Source organism: Oncorhynchus masou, chromosome 29, assembly GCF_036934945.1.
Source record: "Oncorhynchus masou masou isolate Uvic2021 chromosome 29, UVic_Omas_1.1, whole genome shotgun sequence".
NCBI classification, from domain to species: domain Eukaryota; kingdom Metazoa; phylum Chordata; class Actinopteri; order Salmoniformes; family Salmonidae; genus Oncorhynchus; species Oncorhynchus masou.
In genome coordinates this window covers 32,098,970-32,119,806 of record NC_088240.1, presented here as the reverse complement: position 1 = coordinate 32,119,806, position 20,837 = coordinate 32,098,970, and the positions used below count along the sequence as shown (strand labels likewise).

Below are 20,837 nucleotides of genomic sequence, written 5' to 3'. Positions count from 1 at the left end.
AAAATAATTCATTAAATGATTCATGAATTCCACAACCTTCTCTCTGTCCCCAGATGAAGAAACGGGTCTGGAAGTGCACAAGGTCACCCGTCCCCCAGGCTTCAACACCAACCGCAGACGCAGCCGGGCGGTGCTCTACCACCTGTCTGGACACCTGCAGAAACAGGACAAGAGCAAGATCAAACTCAACAACGTGAGTTGCTCTGTGTCACACACACTCTTGCACACACACATATACACACACATACAGATATAGGATATTAATTTGAGCCAGTTTGCTACAGCAGGAAAAGAATCATGCAGCAACATGAAATGTGAATCATTATGTGGATTATAATTGATGAAAAAAATGTAGGGGTTGATGCATACTTGCAAATCAAGTCTTACATTTTCAAGTGGAAATTACAAACTTTAGAAGCCTTTTTAAGCCAAGAGTATACTACAAGTATGCATTTTCTGCTGTCCAGGAAAATTCTCATCAACAAAAGAGTGATCAAATTAAGATCCTACATCTGTACACGCACACACCTTGCCTCGACAGCTAAGTGTTCAACCACATCTCAAGGAGTGCTACAATGACATTGAGTAAGCTTGCTTTGAGGACAATCCTGAACAACCCGTAGATGTCGAATAGATTAACCTTGTAGCTCCAGACCAAGCCCATCCAACCCACAGTGTAAAGTGTCTTCAGTCCAAACCCAGGGTCAAGTTCACAGGATTTACAATGATAGTCATGTTGCTGAGTTTTCATTCCAGGATTAAACTGAGTTTTCTGAAATACACCAATAAATAAGGTTTACTGAAGGGTACAGATAGGAGGAAGGTTGACTGAGCAGGTTCTGACTGACTGAGCTGAGCAGGTTCTCCTTGACTTTGGTGAAAATATCCTTGCATTCATATTTCTGTTCATTTAGACATGCAGTCGTTTTCAAAAGAGAGAACTCCTCATTTTTATTCTATTACCTATAACTATGACTAACCAGAACCTAGAGTTTTTCCTGCTTAGGTCATGTTCTCATGACAAAATTCAGACCTGAAGTAGTATGTTGTGTTACTAGTACCATATGTAAGTCCAGTTCTTCCTCCTCCTCACCCCTCCAGAACATGTTTGGGGACAAGCCACCCATCCCAGAGTACAAGGTGGCAGCCATTCAGAAGTCCCGATTCATCTTGCTCCACTACGGGACCTTCAAGGCAGGCTGGGATTGGCTAATCCTGCTGGCTACCTTCTATGTGGCAGTCACGGTGCCCTATAATGTGTGTTTCACTGTGGTGGGGGGGCGGGACGAAGGGAGCTCTGCCCCCGCAGCCCCCCCAGTGTGAGTGACATCCTAGTGGAGATCCTCTTCATGCTAGGTAAGGAGACAAGGAATAGAACTTAAAGTTATTCTCACATTACGGTTAAAAGAATCTCACATTATTTGGATGTTCTAATAATATTTAACATGTTCAACTGCATCTATAAGTATAGCATTATAGCATTAATCCAACACTATTTGAAATCAAATAAAAATCTAAACAACGTTTATTTGTGGCATACACAGATTAGCTGATGTTAAGGCAGGTGCAGCGGCTGCTCATCCCTGTTTAAAGACTTTATGATTATGACATTCTATGTCTCTCAGTCGACTGAATTTACCTATGGCTGGGTACCTTCCTCTACACAAATACATTAACACACTGTGTGTACTCAAGCCTCCACAGACTCCCCTTGACATTCATTGAGTTGACGTTTGCATTAATTTCATCCAACACTAATTCTATTTCCGACAGGTACTTAGTACATTCATTGTGGGAGAATACATCCAGTCATCTTATTAAATTAAAGTTAATGGTAATTAACACTTATTTGTTAAGCATTTTATCAGTAGCCCATGTGGAAAACTCTGTTCATCGTCTCACTCTGTTCATCGTCTCACTCTCTCCCTCTCCCTCTCCCTCTCTCTCTCTCTCTCTCTCTCTCCCCCTCTCTCTCCCTCTCTCTCTTCCTCTCCTCTCCCTCCTCTCTCTCCCCCACTCTCTCTCTCCTCTCCTCCCTCTCTCTCTTCCTCTCTCTCTCCCTCTTCCTCTCTCTCTCTCTCTCTCCCTCCCTCTCTCTCCCTCTACCTCTCTCTTTCTCTCTCTCTCTCTCTCCTTAGCAGACAGCTGAGCATCATAAAAGTTCACTAACTGCAGTGTTAACGATACATCTCTAGTCAAATTATTTATGAACCACATGCAAAACACAATTTCTCTCAATTGTTTTGAACAAATTAAAAGCCTAACTGAATACATTCTGTCCATCTGCAGCCATTCAATTATACAAACCACCTATGGACCATTTCCTTCAATTGTTAATTTACCCTTTTAATATAAAAGCCGTGTGAGTCAATAAAGCCACGATATCTATAGCAGTGAACTTATACAGTATGAACCATCAAAAATGTGCTATTTGTCTGAGCTATTCATGAATTAATTTGTTAATAAGAAATTAATTGTAAATAAATCCTATGTATTCTTGTCGTTGTGCAGATATTGCATTGAACTTTCGGACGACCTTTGTGAGCACGTCGGGCCAGGTGGTGTACGATGCCCGTTCCATATGTGTGCACTACGTCACCACCTGGCTGTTTGTTGACCTCATCGCTGCCTTGCCCTTTGACCTGCTCTATGCCTTTAACGTCAGCGTGGTGAGTGGGTGTCAGGGTGTGTGTGGGACTGTGGATATTGAAAAGTAATAGATTTGGTTGGTCTAGTGCTTGTATGGAGATGTGTGGGCCAGTCAGTTCCGTAGAGAACTAGAACCAAGGAGCTCTGCGGGGTACAGCTGCAGGAGAACTGGCACCTATAATGTCACTTTTCATCAAACAATCTTTTCCACAGAGATCCAACAGTACTTTGCCTTCAGAACCGAGATATGTGTGCCTGTATCTGTGTGTTTCTACAGCACTTTGCCTTCAGAACCGAGATATGTGTTCCTGTATCTGTGTGTTTCTACAGTACTTTGCCTTCAGAACCGAGATATGTGTTCCTGTATCTATGTGTGTTTCTACAGTGCTTTGCCTTCAGAACCGAGATATGTGTGCCTGTATCTGTGTGTTTCTACAGTACTTTGCCTTCAGAACCGAGATATGTGTTCCTGTATCTATGTGTTTCTACAGTACTTTGCCTTCAGAACCGAGATATGTGTGCCTGTATCTGTGTGTTTCTACAGTGCTTTGCCTTCAGAACCGAGATATGTGTTCCTGTATCTGTGTGTTTCTACAGTGCTTTGCCTTCAGAACCGAGATATGTGTTCCTGTATCTGTGTGTTTCTACAGTACTTTGCCTTCAGAACCGAGATATGTGTGCCTGTATCTATGTGTTTCTACAGTACTTTGCCTTCAGAACCGAGATATGTGTGCCTGTATCTATGTGTTTCTACAGTACTTTGCCTTCAGAACCGAGATATGTGTTCCTGTATCTATGTGTTTCTACAGTACTTTGCCTTCAGAACCGAGATATGTGTGCCTTTATCTATGTGTGTTTCTACAGTACTTTGCCTTCAGAACCGAGATATGTGTGCCTGTATCTATGTGTTTCTACAGTACTTTGCCTTCAGAACCGAGATATGTGTTCCTGTATCTATGTGTTTCTACAGTACTTTGCCTTCAGAACCGAGATATGTGTGCCTGTATCTATGTGTTTCTACAGTACTTTTCCTTCAGAACCGAGATATGTGTGCCTGTATCTATGTGTGTTTCTACAGTACTTTGCCTTCAGAACCGAGATATGTGTGCCTGTATCTATGTGTTTCTACAGTACTTTGCCTTCAGAACCGAGATATGTGTTCCTGTATCTATGTGTTTCTACAGTACTTTGCCTTCAGAACCGAGATATGTGTTCCTGTATCTATGTGTGTTTCTACAGTACTTTGCCTTCAGAACTGAGATATGTGTGCCTGTATCTATGTGTTTCTACAGTACTTTGCCTTCAGAACCGAGATATGTGTTCCTGTATCTATGTGTTTCTACAGTACTTTGCCTTCAGAACCGAGATATGTGTTCCTGTATCTATGTGTTTCTACAGTACTTTGCCTTCAGAACCGAGATATGTGTTCCTGTATCTATGTGTTTCTACAGTACTTTGCCTTCAGAACCGAGATATGTGTGCCTGTATCTATGTGTTTCTACAGTACTTTGCCTTCAGAACCGAGATATGTGTTCCTGTATCTATGTGTTTCTACAGTACTTTGCCTTCAGAACTGAGATATGTGTTCCTGTATCTATGTGTTTCTACAGTACTTTGCCTTCAGAACTGAGATATGTGTTCCTGTATCTATGTGTTTCTACAGTACTTTGCCTTCAGAACTGAGATATGTGTTCCTGTATCTATGTGTGTTTCTACAGTACTTTGCCTTCAGAACTGAGATATGTGTTCCTGTATCTATGTGTTTCTACAGTACTTTGCCTTCAGAACTGAGATATGTGTTCCTGTATCTATGTGTTTCTACAGTACTTTGCCTTCAGAACTGAGATATGTGTTCCTGTATCTATGTGTGTTTCTACAGTGCTTTGCCTTCAGAACTGAGATATGTGTTCCTGTATCTATGTGTTTCTACAGTACTTTACCTTCAGAACTGAGATATGTGTTCCTGTATCTATGTGTTTCTACAGTACTTTGCCTTCAGAACTGAGATATGTGTGCCTGTATCTATGTGTGTTTCTACAGTACTTTGCCTTCAGAACCGAGATATGTGTTCCTGTATCTATGTGTTTCTACAGTACTTTGCCTTCAGAACCGAGATATGTGTGCCTGTATCTATGTGTTTCTACAGTACTTTGCCTTCAGAACTGAGATATGTGTGCCTGTATCTATGTGTTTCTACAGTACTTTGCCTTCAGAACTGAGATATGTGTTCCTGTATCTATGTGTTTTCTACAGTACTTTGCCTTCAGAACCGAGATATGTGTTCCTGTATCTATGTGTTTCTACAGTACTTTGCCTTCAGAACTGAGATATGTGTGCCTGTATCTATGTGTTTCTACAGTACTTTGGGGTCCACCTGCTGAAGACAGTGCGGTTGCTGCGCCTGCTGAGGCTGCTCCAGAAGCTGGAGCGCTACTCCCAGTACAGTGCTGTGGTCCTGACCCTGCTCATGTCCATGTTCGCCCTGCTGGCCCACTGGATGGCCTGCGTCTGGTACTTCATCGGACGCAGAGAGATCGAAAACAGCCCCAACTCCTGGGACATGGGTCAGTACACCGGGATGTCTGCATTGCACATTGAGATTGTCATCTGTTTTGTCAAGGGAGCCTTAGCCAAGATGCAGCATCACAGGCATCCAGTTGTATAATATATCTAATGATATAATATGAATGAATAAAATAACATACATGGGTCTTACTAGACCTTCTGTACAATGACTAATCATGATGTAATTCAATTCAGGACTTCTAACGCGTCTGGCTGTTGCAAAAGGATGTGTCATCATTTTAGCCTAAGATTTGATCAGGAGACAGCAGTTATGCTGTCATGGAGGATGAGTCTCCCTCATAGTTTTCATGATAAATACAATAGATGATTTTAATAAGGCGAAACCTCCTTGATATTCTACATGAATCACTAAATAGAAAACTGCATCTTAAAATCCTCTGGGTAGGTAGAAAAAGACACACACAAACACACACCCACATGCGCACACACACACACACACACATTCACAAATACAAACACACTGTCTTAGTCAGAGAGTGAACTGTAATCCGTTTTGACTTTATGAACTGTAGCAGATATGGTAGTGGGCGACTGGCCAGGTCCAGACCATGTCCTCATTGCCAGCTCTACTGCCTTAGGGGCCCCAGGGAAATGATTTTGGTTCCAACCCCTGCCTGAGACACAGTAACTGACTGATCAATACACCTTAGTGGTCAGTCACTTTATGGAGCCGCCCCTGGAATCAAGAGCATCATTAACATTACTCATTGTGGACCTGTCTGGACCTGTCCACAGTCTGACCCACAGCCTAATATTAAATGGCTCAGAAGTCGATATTTATAGTGTCTCAGAGTAGAAGTGCTGACCTAGGTTCAGTTTTTCATTTTAGATCATGATGAATAAGATGGGGGATCTGATCCTAGAGCAGCACCCTTACTCTGAGACACTGATCCCCAGAAAGGATACTGACAGTATCTTTATGTCCTGGACCAGTACCAAAGCACCAATATAAAGTGCATTCGGAAAGTATTCAGACCACCTTGACTTTTTCCACATGTTGTTACGTTACAGCCTTATTCTAAAATGTATTACATAGTTTTTTCCCCTCATCAATCCACACACACAATACCCCATAATGGCAAAGCAAAAACAGGATTAGACATTTTTTTATGTATTTTTTATTGTATTTTTAAATATCACATTTACAGAAATATTGAGACCCTTTACTCAGTACTTACAGCCTTGAGTCTTCTTGGGTATGATGTTACAAGCTTGGCACACCTGTATTTGGGGAGTTTCTCCCATTCTTCTCTGCGGATCCTCTCAAGCTCTATCAGGTTGGATGGGGAGCGTTGCTGCACAGCTATTTTCAGGCCTCTCCAGAGATGTTAGATGGGGTTCAAGTCCAGGCTCTGGTTGGGCCACTCAAGGACATTCAGGGACTTGTCCTGAAGACACTCATGCGTTGTCTTGGCTGTGTGCTTAGGGTCGTTGTCCTGTTGGAAGGTGAACCTTTGCCCCAGTCTGAGGTCCTTAGCGCTCTGGAGCAGGTTTTCATCAAGGATCTCTCTGTACTTTGCTTCGTTCATCTTTGCCTCGATCCTGACTCCCTGCCACTGAAAAACATCCCACAGCATGATGCTGCCACCACCATGCATCACTGTAGGGATGGTGCCAGGTTTCCTCCAGACGTGACGCTTGGCATTCAGGCCAATCTTGGTTTCATCAGACCAGAGAATCTCATTGTCTGAGAGTCTTTAGTTGCCATTGGGAAAACTCCAAGCGGGCTGTCATGTGCCTTTTACTGAGGAGTTGCTTCCGTCTGGCCACTCTACCATAAAGGCCTAATTGGTGGAGTGCTGCAGAGACAGTTGTCCTTCTGGAAGGTTCTCCCATGTCCAGAGAGGAACTCTAAAGCTCTGTCCAAGTGACCATTGGGTTCTTGGTCACCTCCCTCACGTCCTTCTCCCCCGAATGCTCAGTTTGGCCAGGTAGCCAGCTCTAGGAAGAGTCTTGGTGGTTTCAAACGTCTTCCATTTAAGAATGATGGAGGCCACTGTGTTCTTAGGGACCTTCAATGCTGCAGAAATGTTTTGGTACGCTTCCCCAGATCTGTGTCTCAACTTAATCCTGTCTCGGAGCTCTAAGGACAATTCATTCGACCTCATGGCTTGGTTTTTTCTCTGACATGCACTGTCAACTGTGGGACATTCTATAGACAGGTTGATCCCATTACAAATCATGTCCAATCAATTGCATTTACCACAGGTGGATTCCAATCAAGTTGTAGAAACATCTCAAGGATGATCAATGGAAACATGATGCACCTGAGCTCAATTTTGAGTCTCGTAGCAAAGGGTCTGAATACGCATGTAAATAAGGTATTTCTGTTTTTATTTTTAATACATTTGCAAACATTTCTAGAAACCTGTTTTCGCTTTGTCATTATGCTGTAATGTGTGTAGAATGCAGATATTTTTTTAGAATAAGGCTGTAACTTAACAAAATGTGGGAAAAGTCAATGGGTCTGAATACTTTCCGAAGGCCCTGTGCCCCAGGGTGTTCCAGCCAGGCCTGCTGCATATCTTTAGCCCAGCCCCAGTACTCGAGCACCTTGAACCCAACTTGTTCAGAGACTGTCATTGGTTTCACAGGCATTTCCTGGTTGCTCATGCTTATTCAAGGCTTTAATGGTGGGTCAGTTTGTATTCTGAAGTTTAGGGTTTGATTTTGAGGGTACCCACAGCCATTCCTGACCGGTTGCAATTTTCTGTAAGTTGATTGAGCCTGTACTATTCAAAGCTTGATTGGCGGGTAAGTTGGTACGTTGTGGGAGTTGATTTTGGTGGTAGCCATAGCCATTCTTGAGCTGTTAGATTTAGTTGGTTTAGAAAAGCGGGGTGCCCTTCAAATGCTAATGCAAGGTCAGACTGATCTTTAATTCATTAGGATGATTACAGTTGATTGGGTAGGCAAAGGTTTGGCTTGTCCCAGCTCAGTATAAAAGCGAGTTGGACCAGTTTCATATTATACTGTAGTGATATGAGATTGATACATTTATTTGAGACAAAAATATTTCTTTAGGCGGGAGACTGTCAAAAATGAATTGTCTTTCGAGCCTTACATAGCCATCAGCATTGCCAAAGCATTCCATGAAAGCACCAAATGTAATAGCATATTTTCAATTTCCTATACAAACACACAGAAACCCTCACATCTTATAAGTCTGTTTTCTTTCATCTGTTATTATTATAGATCAGCAGTATTTATAGACCGGCTCTAGTAACATGACAAACACATCAACAGCAGCAGCAGCTCACAACAACAACAGCAACAAAGACATATCAACATATAGACCACATGCGTGCATTTGTGTTTGTGTGTTTGTTTGTGTCTGCAGGTACTGTAGGGTTGTACTGTGAACGGCTGCAGAACCTTTTGTCTGCATACATATCAATAATTCAAGTCCATGGGAGCAGCTCTTAGTCAGGGCTGATGCTCAGTTCTCTGCTCCCTGCGTACACCCTTCTCCTCGATGCAACCACAGCCACGATGCACAATACTGTCTAATACTCAGTTCCCTGCTCCTTGCTGCTGCCTCCATCCCTCCTTACCGTACCCTTCTCCATACAGGCACAGGCACCCTGCTCCTCCATGCTAGCATAGCCACAATATATCTCTCTGCACCCTTCTCCTTTCCGCATCCACAGCCGCAATATTGCCTGACAAATGATTTTCAGCTCCCTGCACCCTGCCCTTCCTTACAAATGGCCAGCTATCCAGCAGACTACTGCAGAGCCCTGTGGTGGAGTGTCCACTGAGCTAGGCAATACACAGGCAATAGAGAGCAGAAGAGAGACGGGGAGAAGGAGGGGGCGGTAGAAGAACAGGCTAGAGCGAGGCTGCCACATCAATTATAGTATTCTAGAGTTGTATAATGGAAAAGGGAAGAGCCATTGCTGGAAAGTAAACATTGTTGTGTTGAATATGTGTTTGAAATCCGTGTGGCTGTATGAGAGACCTTGGATCCTCACAATGTCTAAGAGGACAAAAAGAGCAATTACTAAGCAGATGAATGCTGCATCAAATAAGTCCTTGACTAGGATATGACTTTGTCCCAAATGTCACCCTATTCCCTATATAGTGCACACTTTTGACCAGGACCCATATGTCTCTGGTCAAAAGTAGTGCAATATATAGGGAATATGGCACCATTTGGGACGCAACCTATATTAGACAGAGTATCTAGAGAGGGAGGGGGAGGGAGGGGGAGGGAGGGAGAGAGAGGGAGAGAGAGGGAGAGAGAGAGAGGGAGAGAACATCTCTGCTGAGAACTTGACTAAAGGCTGATGTTAGAATCTTGAAAGGCACATTTTATTTAGTTCTCGGGGACACTAGATAGCATTCAGGCAGTTTATTCAAATGGTATATGGGACTCAGTGTGATGTGTATGCACTCGTGTGTGTGGTTTCTAACTTTGTCTCTGTCAGCACCTCATCTAGCATTCTCCATCTGTCCTTTCACTCTTTCTCATCCCCCTCATTCTCTCCCTACCTGTTGTTTTGGATGCTGTGAAGACTGAACTCTCAGAGAGGTTGTTATCTTTTGAGTGTCACGTCAAAGATTCACAACTTCAGTAGAACCGTCTGTGCTTCTCCTGCTACGTCTATCAAAGATGTGGGCTGGGTGACTGACAGGCTGACAGACAGAGCTAGAATAACTGTATGTAACCTCCTGGGATACACCTGCAGACAGATCACAAATCAATCAAGCTTTGGCTCTGATACAGTTTCTTAGAGAAAGGAGAGTAAAGCCTGCGAGCAGCCTTATATAGAGGTCTGGCCTGGAGTTCAGCACCATGGACAGCATTATTTCAGAGCAAAGGAGGACAAAGGCATGGAGACTGCAGGAGGCAGTTGAGAGAGAGGGTATGTTCAGAACCTTGGACAAGGTAAGAGAAGAGGAGTTGCCAGAGAGTTAGTTCAGGACCACAGACAGCAAAGTATATGTATCTGGATGTGCATGGACAGAAAAGCTGACTGAGACAGTTCTGCCAAGTTCTTACATAATTTGTTATGTTCGCACAGGCATATAAGCAACCCTATTCAAAAGACCCACCCCAGTGCACACTGCGGGTGCACAAACACATTGATAAACAAATGTATTCACACACATACTGCTGCATACTGACACACACTCACACACCTAGCCAACACGTACACACACGCTGGCACATAAATCAGAAAGATTATACTCAACATGTCCTAGAAATGCTAGCTTGCATAATGACAAGCTAATTAGGCAACAACTGAGGTGTAACATTCCTAATGATATTGGTTTATTCAGTTCACTGAGACTACCCAGAGACATTCATTAGTGTGCCTTGTTTATACACTGGGTCAGCTTCAGTGTGTGTGTGTGTGTGTGTGTGTGTGTGTGTGTGTGTGTGTGTGTGTGTGTGTGTGTGTGTGTGTGTGTGTGTGTGTGTGTGTGTGTGTGTGTGCACTGTGTACATTGGGCAGCCCAGTTCAACTACAAGGTTAAAGCTACAGTTTCTTCCCCCATGAGTGTTTATGTGGATCGCTGACAGGCTGTCCACAATGTGTTATTCAGCTAGGTATCTGGATGTAACTTTCCTTTTGTATTTCTCCCCCTCCTTCTCTCTCTCCCCCTCTATCTCTCTCCCTCCCTCCCTTCCTCTCCTTCTCCCTCTCTTTGTCTCCCTCTCCCTCCCTCCCTCCCCCCTCTCTCAGGTTGGCTCCATGAGTTGGGAAAGCGTCTGGGCACCCCTTACTTCCTGTCTCCCCTTGCTACTTTGGCTCCTGGTTTGCTGCACCCCACCATCGTCAACGCCTTCCCGGCCAACAGTAGCCAATGGAACGTGTCCGGGTTGGAGCTAGCAGGGCAGGACTCGTGGAACTCCAGCCAGTGGAACGTCACAGGGACTGGGGCAGGGGCCTTGGCTGGTGGGGTGGGGGTCGGTGTGGGACAGGGTGGAGGGATTCTGGGTGGGGGTCCGTCAGTGAGGAGCTCCTACGTGACGTCTCTGTACTTCGCTCTGAGCAGTCTGACCAGCGTGGGCTTCGGAAACGTCTCAGCCAACACCGACTCTGAGAAGATCTTCTCCATCTGCACCATGCTCATAGGAGGTGAGTCCCTGGAGATACAACAGGGACGTTATTGGTTGGTGAGAACGTCAGGTCTCAGTGGTGTCAGGGGATAGGAAACCACCTTCTAATGATATTTGCCTCCTCTGCTATCGCTCTCTGGTGTATACTGTTTATAAATATACACTAGATATACAAAAGTATGTGGACACCCCTTCAAATTAGTGGATTTGGCTAGTTCAGCCACACCCGTTGCTGACCACATGTATAAAATCGAGCACACCTCCATGCAATCTCCATATTCAAACATTTGTAGTAGAAAGGCCTTACTGAAGAGCTCAGTGACTTTCAACGTGGCACCGTCATGGGATGCCACCTTTCCAACAAGTCAGTTCGTCAAATATCTGCCCTGCAATGATGAAGTGGAAATGTGCAACAACGGCTCAGCGAAGTGGTAGAAAAGCCCTCAGAATTGGACTGCGGAGTGTTGAAGTGCGTAGCGCGTAATGATCGTCTGTCCCCGGTTGCAACACTCACTACCAAGTTCCGAACTGCCTCTGGAAGCAACGTCTGCACAATAACTGTTCATAGGGAGTTTCATGAAATGGATTTCCATGGCCGAGCACAAAAGCCTAAGATCACCATGCGCAATGCCAAGCGTCGGCTGGAGTGTTTTAAAGCTCGCCGCCATTGGACTGTGGAGCGATGAATCACGCTTCACTATCTGGCAGTCAACGGAAGAATCTGGGTTTGGCGGATGCCAGGAGAACGCTACCTGCCCGAATGAATAGTGCCAACTGTAAAGTTTGGTGGAGGATAAATAATGGTCTGGGGCTGTTTTTCATGGTTGGGGTTAGGCTCTTTGTTCCAGTGAAGGGAAATCTTGACGCTACAGCGTACAATGACATTCTAGATAATTCTGTGCTTCCAACTGTGTGGCAACAGTTTAGGGGAGGCCCTTTACTTTCTCAGGATAACAATGCCCCTGTGCACAAAACGAGATTCATACAGAAATGGTTTGTCGAGATTGGTGTGGAAGAACTTGACTGGCCTGCACAGAGCCCTATCCTCAACTCCATCGAACACCTTTTGGATGAATTGGAACGCCGACTGCGAGCCAGGCCTAATCGCCCAACATCAGTGCCCGACCTCACTAATGCTCTTGTGGCTGAATGGAAGCAAGTCCCCGCAGCAATGTTCCAACATCTAGTGAAAAGCCTTCCCAGAAGAGTGGAGGCTGTTATATCATCAAAGAGGGAACCAACTACATAGTAATGCCATTGTTTTGGAATGAGATGTTCATTGAGCAGGTCCACATACTTTTGATCGTGTAGTGTACCAGAGATTCTAACAATATCGACAGAAGTGGCTCTTCAATAATGACAATGGCAAACTGTTATTGAGTAATTATGACATAAGTGAGTGGTATAACACAGACATCCCTCTATCCCTTTCTCCCTACTCCCTCCATATCCCCCTCCCTAATCCCTTTCTCACTGCCTCCATCCCTTCCTCCCTCCCTCATTACCCCCCCCCTCGAGTTGAGCAGTATATGCCAGGGCCGAGGGCGTGTGTGTGCCCTCCCAGAGAGCCTCTCAGCGTGGAGTGGCCTAAATATTCACTTAACTCATTAACTGGTGCCGGGACCCCACTGAGACATGAATATACAGTAGCAGCAAGGATAGTGTTGGTCTTCTCCTCTGTTCAATTTGAATCTCTTCTTCTCTTGCCTCGAGCCGAACACCCAGGTCTCCCAGCAGTAGGGCAGGTGTTCCTCTACAGTGCTTCAAGCTTCTCTCTATGTGCTCTATCAAGGAAACAGAGAATGCAGCCTCAGTATCGAACCATGTCTATTGGACCTTCAGTGGGGGGAAAAAGTTGTATTACGTCAAACTTCAACTAAAAAATCAAGACAAATAACAGAAACATCATCAGTTAAAACACACAACATTATATCTAGCTCTAATGCATATGCTGCTGCTACTGTCTATTATCTATCCTATCTATTATCTATCCTGTTGCCTAGTTACTTTACCCCTACCTACAGTTGAAGTCGGAATTTTACAGACATTAAAACTCATTTTTCAACCACTCCACACTTTTATTGTTAACAAACTATAGTTTTGGCAAGTCAGTTAGGACATCTACTTTATGCAGGACACAAGTCATTTTTCCAACAATTGTTTACAGACAGATTATTTCACGTATAATTCACTGTATCCCAATTCCAGTGGGTCAGAAGTTTACATAAAAAATGGTAGACCTCCACAAGTCTGGTTCATCCTTGGAAGCAATTTCCAAACGCCTGAAGGTACCACGTTCATCTGTACAAACAAGAGTACGCAAGTATAAACACCATGGGACCACTCAGCCGTAATACCGCTCAGGAAGGAGACGTGTTCTGTCTTCTAGAGATGAATGTACTTTGGTGAGAAAAGTGCAAATCAATCTCAGAACAACAGCAAAGGACCTTGTGAAGATGCTGGAGGAAACAGGTGTATACAGGTATAGAAAAACGAGTCCTATATCGACTGTGGCGTACAGCAGGTCAGCCACCAGGGGGAGGCTCGTCGAAGCCTGGTAACAGATGAAGTCTACATCACGAGGCGGTGGCCACATCTGCTGGACGTGCCAGGTCTCGATGGGCTCTCCGGACAGGACTAATTGGGTCTGATTGGGAGCTGGTCTGTAATCAAGGGCGGATTGCTCACCTGCTGTGCGAGGCCCATAAAGCTGTCAGAAGGGCAGCACACAGGGGAGGACGAGGGGAAGTGAGGTGACTTCCATGTGTTTGGATACGGTTACCCGAGCTAAGCCGAGGGAGTTGAGTTTGTTTGCCCGACAGGATACAGGAAGACCCGGAGCCCAGGAGAAGGTATCCCGGAGAGGGTCTCATGGGGGAGACCTGTTCTTTTCTTTTTAATTTATTATTTAATAAACACCCTTGAAACTGAGTTAATCATACTCTGTCCGTGTCTGATCTATGTAAACGTCTTGACCAAACCCCCTGGTCTGTCACATGATATAACCTGAAATGCCGCTCAGCAAGGAAGAAGCCACTGCTCCAAAACCGCCATAAAAAAAGGCAGACTACGGTTTGCAACTGCACAAGGGGACAAAGATCGTACTTTTTGGAGAAATGTCCTCTGGTCTGATGAAACAAAAATAGAACTGTTTGGCCATAATGACCATCGTTATGTTTGGAGGAAAAAGGGGGAGGCTTACATGCTGAAGAACACGATCCCAACCGTGAAGCACGGGGGTGGCAGCATCATGTTGTGGGGGTACTTTGCTGCTTGATGGACTGGTGCACTTCACAAAATAGATGGCATCATGAGGGAGGAAAATTATGTAGATATATTGAAGCAACATCTCAGGACATCAGTCAGGAAGCTTGGTCGCAAATGGGTCTTCCAAATGGACAATGACCCCAAGCATGCTTCCAAAGTTGTGTCAAAATGGTTTAAGGACAACAAAGTCAATGTATTGGAGTGGCCATCACAAAGCTCTGGCCTCAATCTTATAAAACATTTGTGGACAGAACTGAAAAAGTGTGTGTGAGCAAGGAGGCCTACAAACCTGACTCAGTGACACCAGCTCTGTCAGGAGGAATGGGCCAAAATTCACCTAACATATTGTGAGAAGCTTGTGGAAGGCTACCCAAAACATTTTACCCAAGTTAAACAATTTAAAGGCAATGCTACCAAATAATAATTCAGTGTATGTAAACTTCTTACCCACTGGGAATGTGATGAATGAAATAAAAACTGAAAAAATAATTCTCTCTACTATTATTCTAACATGTCACATTCTTAAAATAAAGTGGTGATCCTAACTGACCTAAGACAGGGAATTTCTACTAGGATTAAATGTCAGGAATTGTGAAAACTCAGTTTAAATGTATTTGGCTAAGGTGCATTTAAACGTCCGACTTCAACTGTAGATAGTGCATTTGAAAAGTATTCAGACCCCTTGACGTTTTCCACATTTTGTTTATTCTAAATATTTTTTCATCATTAATCTACACACAATACACCATAATGAAAAGTGAAAACAGTTTTTGCAGACATTTTTGTGCATGTATTAAAAATAAAAACAGAAATACCTTATTTACATTAGTATTCAGACCCTTTGCTATGAGACTCAAAATTGAGCTCAGGTGCGTCCAGTTTCTAATGATCATCCTTGAGATGTTTCAACAACTTGATTGGATTCTACCTGTGGTATATTGAATTCATTGGACATGATTTGGAAATGCACACATCTGTCTATATAAGGTCCCACAGTTGACCGTGCATGTCAGAGCAAAAACCAAGCCATGAGGTCGAATGAATTGTCAGTAGGCATTGTGTCGAGGCACAGGTCTGGGGAAGGGTACCAAAATATTTCTGCAGCATTGAAGGTCCCCAAGAACACAGTGGCCTCCATCATTCTTAAATGAAAGTAACCTGCTCCAGAGCGCTCAGGACCTCATACTGGGGCAAAGGTTCACCTTCCAACAGGACAACGACCCTTAGCACACAGCCAAGACAACGCATGAGTGGCTTCGCAACAATGTCCGTGAGTGGCCCAGCCAGAGCCCGGACTTGAACCCGTTTGATCATCTCTGGAGATACCTGAAAATAGATGTGCAGCAACTCTCCCCATCTAACCAGACAGAGCTTGAGAGGATCTGCAGAGAAGAATGGGAGAAACTCCCCAAGTACAGGTGTGCCAAGCTTGTAGCGTCGTACTCAAGAAGACTCGAGGCTGTAATCGCTGCCAAAGTTGCTTCAACATAGTACTGAGTAAAGGGTCTGAATACTTACGTAAATGTGAAATTTCCGTTTTTAATATATTTGCAAAAATTTCTAAAAACAGATTTTGCTTTGTCATTATGGGTATCATGTGTAGATTGATGAGGTAAACAAAAACAATTTCATACATTTTAGAATAAGACTGAACTTAAACAAAATGCGGTAAAAGTCAAGGGTTCTGAATACTTTCCGAATGCACTGTACAGTCTCCATGTACCTCCATTTCCTTGTACCCTTGCACCTCAACTCGGTACTGTTACCCCGTGTATTTTGCCAAGCTATCATTGCTCATTTTGTATTTTGTCCTTGTGTTACCATTTTTTTTCTATTATTATAATTTTTTATAATTCTTTATTTGCATTGTTGGGAAGGGCCCGTAAATAAGCATTTCACTGTCAGTCTCCATCTGTTGTTTACGAAGCATGTGACAATTAAAATGTGATTTGAGTAGCAATGATTTTTAATGACATCATGAATTAATCATTACAAGCCACGCATTGGGCTGTCACGCACACGCACACGCATGGAATAATGTGACGAGCAACAACAACAACAGTTTAAACATCCTACAGTAGCCTAACACTATCACCAATAGCCTAGCAATGACAACAGTGACACATCAAAGGTAAAATGCTCGTGGTGCTGAATGGAAAGCGACTGTATTCTACACGTTCCATGCAGGAGAGAAACCCTTTTAGTAAATCACATAGACACGGCCAATAGAAAGAGAGCAGTCACACCCAGCATAGCCTACTGTAAAAACATCCCGTTCACAATAATCCAGTAGGCCCCTGCGATAAAAACAAAAATACAACCATTAAGCATTTCCAAATCGAAATGTACAGCTATTATTTCCCATTGCAAACATATTTTATCTTGTTCAGCACACAAAGTAACCGGTGATGTAAAGGTTAAATGCAACAATGTTTCACACGCAATATTTACAAAGAGATACCTAACAGCAAGCGGGTTCCACTGCCACTCACCAAATGATGATCATCTTATTAAACTTCACTTTTAAAGTTCACCTTGAAGGGCGACATGAAAGGCCCAATGCAGCCTTTAACATCTGGGTAAAAATGTTTTCATTCAAATGGTCAAAAACAAACAAAAATCGCATCTTGGTTAAAAGCAATTTCTCAAGCAAGACTTTTTGTCTGGGAGTGGTCTGAGTGGGGAAGAGAAACTATCTGGTTTGGAACTGTTTCAGTACTGTGATGTCTGAGTCTTTTCAAACGATTTTTCACTAAAACGAAATTGACATTAATTTCAGAATTTCACAGTACTAATCCAACTTCATAGTGTGGACATATATGTACACTACCATTCAAACGTTTGGGGTCACTTAGAAATGTCCTTGTTTTTGAAAGAAAGGCACATTTTTGTCCAATAAAATAACATCAGTTGATCAGAAATACAGTGTAGACGTTGTTAATGTTGTAAATGACTATTGTTGCTGGAAACGGCAGATTTTTTATGGAATATCTACATAGGCGTACAGAGGCCCATTATCAGCAACCATCACTCCTGTGTTCCAATGGCACGTTGTGTTGGCCTTTTAAAATTATAAACTTGGGTTAGCTAATTGATCATTAGAAAACCCTTTTGCAATTATGTTAGAATAGCTGAAAACTGTTGTTCTGATTAAAGAAGCAATAAATCTGGCCTTCTTTAGACTAGTTGAATATCTCGAGCATTAGCATTTGTGGGTTCGATTACAGGCTCAAAATGTCCAGAAACAAAGAACTTTCTTCTGAAACTCGTCAGTCTTTTCTTGTTCTGAAAAATTAAGGCTATACCATGCAAGAAATTGCCAAGAAACTGAAGATCTCGTACAACACTGTGTACTACTCCCTTCACAGAACCGCCTCAAACTGGCTCTAACCAGAATAGAAAGAGCAGTGGGAGGCCCCTGTGCACAACTGAGCAAGAGAACAAGTTCATTAGAGTGTTTAGTTTGAAGTCGGAAGTTTGCATACATCTTAGCCAAATACATTTAAACTCAGCTTTTCACAATTCCTGACATTTAAAATTCCCTGTTTTAGGTCAGTTAGGATCACCACTTTATTTTAAGAATGTGAAATGTCAGAATAATAGTTGAGAGAATGATTTAGTTCAGCTTTTATTTCTTTCATCACATTCCCAGTGGGTCAGAAGTTTACATACATTCAATTCGTATTTGGAAGTCCCATTTGCCATCTATTTTGTGAAGTGCACCAGTCCCTCCTGCAGCAAAGCACCGCCACAACATGATGCTGCCACCCTGTGCTTCACGGTTGGGATGGTGTTCTTCAGCCTGCAAGCCTCCCCCTTTTTCCTCCAAACATAGTGATGGTCACTGGCCAAACAGCTCTATTTTTGTTTCATCAGACCAGAGGACATTTCTCCATAAAAGTACGATCTTTGTCCCCATGTGCAGTTGCAAACCGTAGTCTGGCTTTTTTATAGCGGTTTTGGAGCAGTGGTTTCTTCCTTGCTGAGTGGTCTTTCGGGTTATGTTTGATATAGGACTTGTTTTACTGTGGATATAGATACTTTTGTACCTGATTCCTCCAGCATCTTCACAAGTGCCTTTGCTGTTGTTCTGGGATTGATTTGCACTTTTCGCACCAAAGTACGTTCATCTCTAGGAGCGGTATGACGGTTGTGTGGTCCCATGGTGTTTATACTTGCATACTATTGTTTGTACAGATGAATGTGGTACCTTCAGGCATTTGGAAATTGCTCCCAAGGGTGATCCAAACTTGTGGAGGTCTACAATTGTTTTTCTGAGGTCTTGGCTGATTTCTTTTGATTTTCCCATGATGTCAAGCAAAGAGGCACTGAATTTGGAGGTATGCCTTGAAATACATTCACAGGTACACCTCCAATTGACTCAAGTGATGTCAATTAGACTATCAATTAGCCTAGCTTCTAAAGCCATGACATAATTTTCTGAAATTTTCCAAGCTGTTTAAAGGCACAGCCAACTTAGTGTATGTAAACTTCTGACCCACTGGAATTGTGATACAGTGAATTATAAGTTAAATTATATGTCTGTAAACAATTGTTGGAAAAGTTACTTTTGTCATGCACAAAGTAGATGTCCTAACCGACTTGCCAAAACTGTAGTTTGTTAATGAGAAATGTGTGGAGTGGTTGAAAAACGAGTTTTAATGACTGCAACCTAAGTGTATGTAAACTTCAACTCTATCTGCAATATTACAGCTAATCTACCCCCTAAAAAACTCAAACTAGGATACCGCTCGCACTCAGCAGTAACTTGTCTAGGCCTTCGTGAAGGCGGAAGTAGAAAAAAACTGTCCCACCCATTGCAAAATGTGATTGGTTGATTTCTCTGTCACTCAAAATTCTGTCCTAATACAGTTGAATGCAGATGCATTCCGCATTGCTTCTGAGGGCCTAGCCAATGGCTAGCTAGGTTTTTCTCCCCAGAGACCACCAAAGAACAATCCTAATTGGATTTTGTTTATGTTCAGTGTTAACCGTTCCCTTTACAACACAAACTGAAGAAATTAAATAGAATGTTGTTTAAATAGAAGAAAAGATTAAATAGAAATCACAACGAAATTTAAATACAAAAATATAAATCATTTTATAAATCATTATAAATCCTTTTGTGCTGAAGGCCCTTACATTTCCCCACTGATCCTTAGACTACATCTCCCATGAGGCCACATCACAGTGATCAAGCCCACTCCTTGTCGCATTTTGGAGTTGGTTGGTTCATTTTAGTTCATGCCTGGTAGACTAGTTCATAATAAATGGTTCAAATGGAAACTGTCTGCATATTATAGCTTAGATGTAAAAACAGCAACGTGTTCGCAGCAACCTGCTTTCCCCAGGGCTTCTTGCAAATGGAACAACTGTCAATGATGTAACTTGAGAGTGGTGAATGTCTATGAATGTATCCCAAATGGCACCCTATTCCACATAGTCCACTACTTTCAGCCATCCCTATGGGCTCTGGTCAAAGGTGCACAATAAAGGAATTATGGTGCCATTCAACACGCAGGCAGGGTGGTGTCACAAATTGACCCCATTCCAGATGTCCAGTCTGGTGCTTCTTCAATAAGAGGGGGGCAGTAAAGAGAAAGAGGAGGAGGGCATATTCTTAGGCCTCAGTTCAATTAAAGTGCTGTAATTAAGTGTGGAGGCTACACAGACAGACAGACAGACAGACAGACAGACAGACAGACAGACAGACAGACAGACACACACAGGCTTGTCACCAGAGCATAGCACTGTACAATTACTGTCCCAGCCAGCTGACAGCTGAAATACCATCCACACATTAACCCACTCTCTAGTGTCAACACAGACAGAGATTCATACACTTAAAAAAGACACTGCTCAACACTGAAAGTAACACATCCATACACATTTAATGTGTGCGCACACAAACACAGCACAGACACTCATACATCCTGCCCAAAATTGTCTCATTGGAACATGTCAAAATAGGCACATTTAACCTGCTTTGCCTGGAGAGTTGAAGTTAAACGCACGGTTTAAACACGGTTTAACACGGTTTAAATACAGATAAGCTGGCTATAGTCCTACAGGTAACTGTGGCGATGTGCCAGACAGACGGAGAGGCCCCTTCAATGTGTCTGCTTCAGTTGGCTCTGATATTTAACCATCCATGTACACACAGTCACAGCACCCTTGTTAGTGGCCCCTTCTATCAGACTTACACATAGTCTTAGGGGTTTTGGCAGGGGTATGCTATTTAAACGCTGTGAGTGTAACCCGTGTG

The 20,837-nt window shown here is 43.2% G+C and overlaps 1 protein-coding gene across 1 annotated transcript in view; it reads left to right on the top strand.

The window, feature by feature from the left end:
* kcnh3 (potassium voltage-gated channel, subfamily H (eag-related), member 3) overlaps nucleotides 1-20,837 on the top strand; it is a 220,545-nt gene that overhangs the window by 161,400 nt on the left and 38,308 nt on the right. The window contains 6 exon segments of the mRNA XM_064944534.1: nucleotides 54-193; nucleotides 1,102-1,297; nucleotides 1,300-1,356; nucleotides 2,512-2,669; nucleotides 5,009-5,213; nucleotides 10,929-11,324. Coding sequence (XP_064800606.1) covers nucleotides 54-193; nucleotides 1,102-1,297; nucleotides 1,300-1,356; nucleotides 2,512-2,669; nucleotides 5,009-5,213; nucleotides 10,929-11,324 — 1,152 coding nt within the window.